Source organism: Zingiber officinale, chromosome 4B, assembly GCF_018446385.1.
Source record: "Zingiber officinale cultivar Zhangliang chromosome 4B, Zo_v1.1, whole genome shotgun sequence".
Taxonomy (NCBI): domain Eukaryota; kingdom Viridiplantae; phylum Streptophyta; class Magnoliopsida; order Zingiberales; family Zingiberaceae; genus Zingiber; species Zingiber officinale.
This window is the reverse complement of record NC_055993.1, coordinates 32,224,174-32,232,827: the sequence shown is the minus strand read 5'-3', so window position 1 is coordinate 32,232,827 and position 8,654 is coordinate 32,224,174. Positions and strand designations below refer to the sequence as shown.

General features: G+C 44.5%; 2 protein-coding genes across 2 annotated transcripts in view; one reads left to right on the top strand and one right to left on the bottom strand.

Annotated features, from left to right (window-relative positions):
• Window positions 1–1,066: 1,066 nt before the first annotated feature.
• LOC121974922 (NAC transcription factor 32-like) lies at window positions 1,067–2,518 on the bottom strand. The gene is made up of 3 exons (XM_042526211.1): window positions 2,283–2,518; window positions 1,901–2,178; window positions 1,067–1,824 (listed from the first exon to the last, which is right to left on the bottom strand). The coding sequence occupies exons 1-3, from the start codon at window positions 2,446–2,448 to the stop codon at window positions 1,414–1,416; spliced, it is 855 nt and encodes a 284-aa protein (XP_042382145.1). The 5' UTR covers window positions 2,449–2,518; the 3' UTR covers window positions 1,067–1,413.
• A 98-nt stretch (window positions 2,519–2,616) lies between these two features.
• Window positions 2,617–8,654, top strand: part of LOC121978183 (protein PEP-RELATED DEVELOPMENT ARRESTED 1 homolog, chloroplastic-like) — a 63,182-nt gene continuing 57,144 nt past the window's right edge. Inside the window, exon 1 of the mRNA XM_042530558.1 lies at window positions 2,617–2,898. Within this exon, the coding sequence (XP_042386492.1) occupies window positions 2,617–2,898 (282 nt within the window). The remainder of the gene's footprint in view (window positions 2,899–8,654) is intronic.

Here is an 8,654-nt window from a genome sequence, read left to right as displayed (position 1 = left end):
GTGTCGAGCAGAGACGCGAGAAGAAGGCTCGGCAATGCTTGGCTTGCTCTTGTGGGGGCCGGAGGTGGGAGTGGACCGGCTGTCGACGCTAGGGCAGAGAGAGGTCTCGGCCGACAGTGGCTCGAGCTCTAGGGCAGAGGAGCGAAATCGGGTAGAGGCGAAGAGGAAGAGGCTCGAGAGAAGAAGTGATCTACTTCTCCTTGGCTACTGCTTTTGTTCGCGTGGGAGATGAATCGTCGAGGCGGTGCCGTCGAGTGGAGGAGCCGAAGAGAATCGATAGAAGAAAGGTGTGACAACGAGGTTTGGGCTCGGGAGGAGGAAAGAAAGAAAAATAAATAAAAAGGAAAGAAAAAAGAGAATAAAAAAAAGAAATATTAAACATTTCATCGTTGAAATGAGATAGCCTAAACAGGCTTTCCCGTGGTCCAATAATTGTCCCGTTAAACTCGTCATACGAGCTCCGAAAAATTCTCAAAAAATTCTATTAAAATTATTCCTCTATTTAACCTTATTATTTAATTAATATTTGTTGTCGTATTTTACCGTCTCTCCTCTACCAACGCCTACGATATCTCATCCAGCCTTCATTTGACTCAAATTCTGAATACGTTCAAATATCAAAAGTTTTTAATGCAAAATTGTCTTTAGAATAATGTATCTCCATTCTGTAGCAGCTTTGCTGAGCAGTTTTATAGTGGTGCAATATTGATCAAAGCTACTCTAAGATTGTATAATTTTAATCAAAGTGGCTCTAAAATAAAATATAAAAGAGTATTTTAGGTATCCAATTACAAATAAAATGCTATAATAATTTTTAAATGACCAACATTCTTCTTTTAAGATATAAATAATTAAAAAAATCTCCTTTTGATTTTCTTAAAAGAAATTACTTAATAATAAAACTTTGTTATTCCTTTCAACTGGGTCAGCCAGCATAAATAAAGCATCCCCAGACAACAACAACAAAAAGAAAAATGAAAAGTCTACTCATCAACAACCAAATCAATATAAAACATCAAGCCATCCCAAAATGAGAATTAATTTTAAAAATATACAAAGGTCATCATCATCAAACACCATCTTTAACATTTTTTTTATCATCATTCATCCATCCGCACAAGCTCAATCACAAGAGAGCAAGTTGCTCCTTAATTTAGTAACAGTGATGTCTTAAAACCTAAAAGTGGGGGTTTCACAAAACATCACAAACAGGGATGAATCAATCAGAATTGATCATGCCGTCCCCGTTGCTAATTCGAAACAAACTAACAGGCAAAAATGTCTGACAAACAGATTCCCTCTATAATTTTTGGGGTTTTTGCGATCGCAATGATCTGATGAGCTTAATTAAAGTGAAGGTGTAGTAATGGCTAGCTAATGGATGGCTGGGGTTTTGGAGGAGGAGGCTAAAAGCTAAAGGGGATTTTGGAGGTAAAGGAACAAGTCCTGCTGAAACGAGTCGCAGAAGAAGGCTGGCGACGGAGGAGGAAACTCGCCGGCGTCCTCTGGGTCAACGATGTTGAGGCCGAGGTCCATATCCCATTCTTCCCAATCCTGCTCCCAGCGGCGCTCGCTCTCGACTTCCCATTCGCCTCCCAGCTCCGGCGACGACACGGCCTGCTCCGAGCTGCTAGAATCGCCGAGCGGCCGGCGCAGCGGCGCAGCTGAATCGAAGCAGATCATCTCCGTCTTCGGCGCCGCCGAAACGAGCGCCGCAGCCTTTTTTACTTCCGGCCGGTTATTCTTGGCCTTGCGGTCCGGATTCGACTGCTTTCCCAACGCGCCTTTCTTGAGGTAAATGCGGCAGAGCACCCAATCGTCCAACTGCAATTCCAGATTAGACGTCATTCGATTGGGTCTCCCTGTTAATCTTAAATTGCAAATTTTACAAAGTACGAACCCGGAGAGTGGTGTTCTTGTTGCGGGCGGAGCGATCGACGTCGGCGAGGCGGTATTCGTGCATGATCCAGTTGGTCTTCTCGCCCTTGGGCGGCTTCCCGGAGTAGAAGACCAGCGCTTTCTTGATGGCCACCGGCCTGGGTGAACCGATGGGCTTGTCGGCGCCGGTGGCCTTCCAGTAGCCGGACCCGGCCGCCCGGTTCGGCCGCGAGCCGTTAGGGTACTTGCGGTCCCGCGGCGAGAAGAAATACCACTCCTTCTCCCCGTACAGCGCCATCCCTGCCGATTGATCATCAACACTTTAGGTTCGATCTGCACCGCGTGATCACGATCGTGCGAGTGAGGAGAAAAGGGCGGGAGAAGAAGTCGAGGAGTGTATGTACCTGGTAACTGCCAGGGGTCGTACTTGTACAGGTCCACCTCGGCGATGACCGGGACGGGGATGGGCATGGTGGCGCAACGCCGGCAGAGGTAGTGCACCACAAGCTCCTCATCCGTGGGATGGAAGCGGAAGCCAGGGGGGAGGAACAATTCGCCGCCGTTCATCATCTGCTTCCTTTCTAGCTAACAAGGCAAGGCCAAAGGCAAGCTCAGCTTCGGAATGGAACTCGGCAACAGCAGAGCGGGCTCAATTTATAGCGGGAATCGAATGGACAAGGGGGAGCGTGGAGGCGACGGGGCAGGATCCAGATGCGAGGTTCGATTCTTCTGTCACGGATGACGTGGAGTGGGATGTTGACCAGATGGCCTTGGGAGGAGGCGAAGAGTCGCCGCGATGAAAGGGCGAGCACAAGCGCGGGGGCGACCAGGGGGCCTGACGCGGACGACAGGGACAGGCGCAGCGAAGGGCCCCGCCGATATAATAAATTTCGTACATTGGACGCGGCGAGATGGAATGGAGTCGCAATCCAAATACTCGTAAAGGACATGATTGATTGGTCGGACGCGGCGTGCTATCTGAGGTGGCGTGTCGGCAAGTGGGAGCAAACGGACGTCAGGGTGTGCGTGGGATAAACTAGAGTTGCGAACTGCGCATCCATGGTCCGAACGGACAGGATATAATTGAACGACCGCACCGGGATTCTGATTCCGAATCCGAATCCACTTCCACAGGGAAGCGAGCCGACTAGCCGAGTAACGATGGAATGGACGAGGAGACATGTTCAGTTGCAGTTGCAATCATTGATGTTTTTTATAACCATTGGACTTTGATATTCCACTTGCATTATTTAATTAAATTAAAACTAAATAGAGTCGCACTTGCTTCTGATTAACCAATGGAATTCCTCAAACGGCCATCACCGCTATTTGTTTTTTTGCATATAGATTAGTCCGACCAGAGAGACAGCAGAATGATTGCTTTGAAAGACGAGCGGTACTTTTACCGCCGGAATCCACGAGAAAATATGAAGATGCAAGTATCAATGGATGTGGGACCCCTGAACGTGGATAAGTATGGAATACTGTTTGGGCGAAAGTAAAAAAAACAGACGCCTCTTGATTTGATTCGATTTAAGTAAAAAATTCAATTTTTTGTTTTAAATAGAATTACAATGAACTGGAAAGATATTTAGGAAAGAAGTGTGACCTTTAATAAAATAGAAAGTATGATATGTAATTTTAAAATTCTCAAAATTTAAATGTTAATGTTGTGATGTCAATTTTTTATTGCTTAAATTATCAAAATATGCTATCAAAAATGGTCATGAAATATATTACTATTGATTTCAATATTAATTTATAATGACATGAACTAATTTAATAAGTAAAATCATGAACTAATAAGCATATTTTTGGTATGAGAAGTATCTGTTGGTGTAACCACTATAGGTGGTTGAATCTAAGTTTTGATATTAGTAAAGAGTTATGATTCTAATAAGTTTAACTTAGTATATAGGAAAAATCCTAAGTGATATCAGGCAAGGTGAAGTCCTAGATGAGTCTAGATAGGAGAAAAATCCTAATTGTGGCTAAGCAACGAAGTTTTGGTCCGTGAAATTGGGCGGAGTTTTGGCAGGTCGAGGATATTGAGAGAAAAAAATCCTAGAGTCGATAACACTAGGTGAAAGTCTTGGAGATTGCAGATACCAGGCGTGAAATCCTAGGGTCGAAGACACTATGTGAAAGTCCTAAAGTCTCGAATGCTGAGCAAAAGTCCAAACAATCTCGAGGGCCAGTTTGACAAAAGGTAAACTCTTCTAAGAGGAGTATATGAGGACGTATTTCTTATAGAGGAAACAATAGACATCGGTCTGACCTAGAGTTTCAACGAAACTCAAAGTCAAGACCGGATAATCTGGAGGCTATCAAATATTACATTACTTTACGTATTATTTCTTGTTGGACTAATTTTATATTGTAGAGAATCAATGGCTGGAAAATAAGGTATCTAGGTGCCTGGACCTTCGGACGCCCGAAGTTGATCTAGGTGTCCGGGACAATAGTTGAGAAGGAAGAGCTGAGGGTGGCCAGCCTTCGTCACCGAGGGCACTTGGACGACCCGGGTGGCCGAATCGGGCAAACTTCATTTTCGAGCTACAGTGTCACGCTTCGGTTGGCCAACCCATGTCAGCGGTTTAGGCGCCCAAGGGAGGTTCTAGGCGCATGGAGAGGTGCTATAAAAGACTTCGAACCAGCAGCTTCAGGACATCAATTCAAAGAAATTTCTCTCTTGTGTGTTATTCAGAAAATGATTCTACTGTTGGACCCTGTGGTTGTTTTGATTTGATCAACCAAATTAGGTTAGGTCCTATTTGTTATTTGATCCCTGTGTCTAAGTGTGCAGGAGCTTAGGAGCACAGGAAGTCGAGCGGAAGACGCAGCTAGAGAGAAGGACGACATGGGAAGGGAGCCGACGGGTTCGGTGTGTCCGAAGGACGAGAGAGCTGTGGAAGAGTACACTGGTGGACAAGAAGAACGTGCGTAGCGTTTGAGGGATGAGAAGTCGGGTCGGAGGCCTGCTCGAGGAGAAGGCCGAAAATTGGGTTTGGGTGAGCCCTATTTCAGTTAGCCGAATCACCCAAGCGATCGGAACTTTGGAAGCCTTCGTTGAGATGAAGAAAAGCTGAAAAAGCTATTAGAGGCGCCCTCAACACTGCTGGAGGTGCCCTCAACATTGAAGACGCCCTCAATAGTGTTGGAGGCACCTTCAACTGGGTCAACTCGACCGTTTGCACGCAGATAAAGTTTTATCCGCTCACCTCGGCTCGAGAAACCCTCAACCTCATTGGAGGCACCCTCAAGGCTCGAGATAAGTTTTTCAGGAGCTATATAAAAGCCCCTGGAGCTAGGAAATTAATCAATCAACTTAGTATTCAATTCCTAGCAACTTGTAAGAGCTTTTAGTGTGTAAAAGGCTTCTCCACCTTCAGAGAATGAGACTTTCTTAGTGCGCCTATTCAACCGCCTTGTATTAACAACATTCTTGGTTGTAACCAAGTCACATCGCTGAGTTCCTTTCTCTCTTTTCTGTTAGTTGATTTTGTTTTTATTATTGTTGCACTATTTTAGAGTTGAAAGTCCTGAGGAGGGTACTTTTTATTTTATAGGCAATTCACCCCTCCCCTCTTGCCGACTCCGCTACACCAATAAGTGGTATTAGAGCCAGACCGTCTCAGAAGGACTGACCGTTGACTGAAGCACAAAGATCAAGACGATCGTCGAAACAAACATTCAACCTCCGAAATCCAACAGAAACTTCGCTACATGGAAGCGAAGAATGGAGGTATTTTTTAAAATGGATTTCGATATTTTACTGACAATGAAATATGAGTTTTCAGTCCCAAAAGATAAAGAAGAGCACCAATGGATGAAAAAAGGAGCAAGCTGATTTCGTGGTTAACGGAAAGGCAGAATTTCACCTGCTCAACGTTCTGCCATCCTAGGAGGTAAGTCGGATCGAAAGCTACGACTCTGTTAAAGACATCTGGAAAAAATTCTTAGAGCTCCACGAAGGCATCTCAGAAGCAAAGTTAGCAAGGCGGGACTGTTGGAACCCCAAGGTTGTTTTAGTGTGATCAACAAGTTAATGTAAAATACCGAAAAATAGGCGAATCTTAATAAAGGAATTTTCCAGAATTTTTGGAAATTTTCCGGGAATTTTTCGGAGCTCGTATGGAAGAGTTAACGGGGATAAATACGGGGCCCGGAAAAAGCCTGTTTAGACTACCCTGTTTTAATGAGAAAAAGTTTTCTTTTCTTTTCCTTTTTCTTTTCTTTTTCTTTTCCTTTATTTTTCTCTTGTTTTTCGCCGTATCCTTCTTTTTGCCCGAGCCTCTTCTCCTTGTGCGTTTTCTCTTCTTCTCTCGAGCCCTAACCGACGCCGCACGGTTTCGCCGCCGCACACGATCCGCCGGCCGTCGTTGAGCCCTGCCGAAGCCGCTGTGCCCTCTTGCGCCGCTGCCTTCTTCGACCCACTCTCTGCCGCGTCGACCTCCGATCAGTGTTGAGCCCTAGCCCTGGCTGACCCACGGTTCCTTCTCTTCTTCGGTTTTCTCCGCACGGCAGAGCACCCCGACCAAGCACCATCTCTTCTAATCAGAAACCGTGCCCTAATTTCCGACTTCTTCGTCGGTTTCACACCTCAACGCCGCTGTCTCTGCCCAAACCTCCAGCGGTGTGCCCTAGTCGATCTTGGAGGTAAGTTGTTGGAGTTAGGTTTGTTTGGCAGTAGTCTTCACTATGTTCTTGATCCTCTTGATGTGGATCAAGATCACGAGATTTGAGAGGAAGCAGTGAGTGGTATTCCTTCTTTGGAGTTCAACGATTCACTAATTTTAGATGATTGGTTGTCTGGTTAATCAGTGAATCTCCTCTCCTTGAATTCTGACAGTGAAGTTTCCAGCAAGGGGTCTTGTTGTGGAGTATTTTTGAGTCCAGCAGTCATCCTGTGTCCTGCAGCCACGATCCTTGTTGTTGATCAACAAGAGGCAGTGAATTGAGGTGAGGTGTAGAAAATGGATTTCGTAATTAGTTGTACATGTGTAATAAAATTAGGTTTATATTATGTGTTATTTAGGGTTTGTCCTGTTTTTAGTGTTAAAGATTATTATTTAGCTATTTCATTTGGATATTAGCTAAATAAAAATGTATATATATTGGTGATACAGGATTTTGACGCGAGACGAGTATCTCGGAGTCAGATCGGACCTTTCTATTTTCGGAGGCGGGTACTTTGACTTATGTCTTTTGATATGCATAATAAAGTGTTTAACATATAGCAAGAATTGTGTTTCCATTTTATTCGGTTGGTCACTACATGATCTGTTACATGTTGTTTGTTTATTATGCCCTGCATGTTATTATTTATCTGACCATACATGCTTTCGGTAGTGACTCAACCATATGATACATCATGTTCTGGACCTAGGGTTTTATATGATACCCTATCTGTTTGTGTACCTTCCATTTGATACATTGACTTGTGGTACACCTTGTATTTATGTATGGATCTTGCTATGCTATTCATGAGATTGTCATGCTTAGTGTCATGCATCATGTTTGCATGCTGTGCGATTGTCGACTCCACTATGGTTGAGCCCATCGCCAGTTACATGTACTGCACACACCACCACCACCCATGGGTTAGTGGTATATCAGACAGGTGTGTGGCGGTTTCTGCTTGTTTGCTCCGTTAGGTCGAGGACTCGGTGTGTAGCCGTGATCGATTCCGCTCTGTTTGGCTCCGGCATTCTGAGTAGCAGTAGTAGTGGCCGGCAGATGGTGGACTTTGTTTGGCTCCGTTCAGCGTGGTAGCCGGCAGAGATATCCTCCCGTCATTGTGTACCGGAGATGAGAGCATTGAGCTCCCCATTTATGATTTGGGGCGGAGGGCGGAGTACTCAAAGATTCGTCCACTCGATCCATCGCGGAGCGGTGATGTCAAAGTGCAGTCACCATATGCATTTATTGCATTTTATTGTTTGTGATTGTTGCACTTATATGCTGCATTTGTATGGATGCATTTGATTGACATGCATACAGGATTATGATTTTCTCCGGTCTGACGACCTGTTACCTTTGAACCTTGATTCCGGTTAGTACAGATATCTCCTGATTTCATTTCAGTTGCATTTATTCCTTCTCGTATTCAGGAGACTGTACACATGATTAGTGTTATCTGTTATTTGTTTTATTATGTATATCAGTTGTACCTGCTGAGTGTTGGACTCACCCCGCCTCCATTGTTGATATTTTCAGGTTGAGGCTGTCCGGAGCAGTTCCAGTCGCTGGCCACCCACCTGCACGTAGAGCTAGTTCTCTACTAGATCATTATTTGTTTTATTTTGGCCTTTTTCTATATCAGACTTTGTTTTAGTATTGTCTTTGGATTTTTCCTATAGATATTGTATGGATTGACATCTTTTGATGGATTTTTGATATGATATTAGATTTCATTCTACCACGTGCCTGCCTGGACGGCAGAAGAGGTGAGATCGTTGGATTTGAGTTTTACGAGTGTAGTGGAGTAGGGTGGATTTTGAGTCAGAGTCCTATGGTTATTGATTACTATTATAACTGCGTGGTTGTGACAGCCAGAGGCTAAATATCTTTATTAACTGCGTGGTGTTTGTTTTTATTTTTGATATCATTCCAGCCGCCTGTGGCTGATGTATATGTGATATGTAGAAAGTTTCATATTGTCCGCCGTACAGGGGAGATGCTGCCGAAATTTCTTCGGACAGAGACTCCTCTGGGGCGTGACAGTTAAGGTAGGTCCTGTTTGTTTTAACCTTGTGTCTAAGTGTGCAGGAGCT

Bases quoted from the DNA above. Each gene is read 5' to 3' on its own strand.
- LOC121974922 (XM_042526211.1), bottom strand. From the start codon at position 2,448: ATGATGAACGGCGGCGAATTGTTCCTCCCCCCTGGCTTCCGCTTCCAT. The intron at 2,179-2,282 runs GTACATACACTC...ATCAATCGGCAG, and splicing joins CGACCCCTGGCAGTTACCAG to GGATGGCGCTGTACGGGGAG. The intron at 1,825-1,900 runs GTTCGTACTTTG...CTGGAATTGCAG, and splicing joins ACAAGAACACCACTCTCCGG to TTGGACGATTGGGTGCTCTG.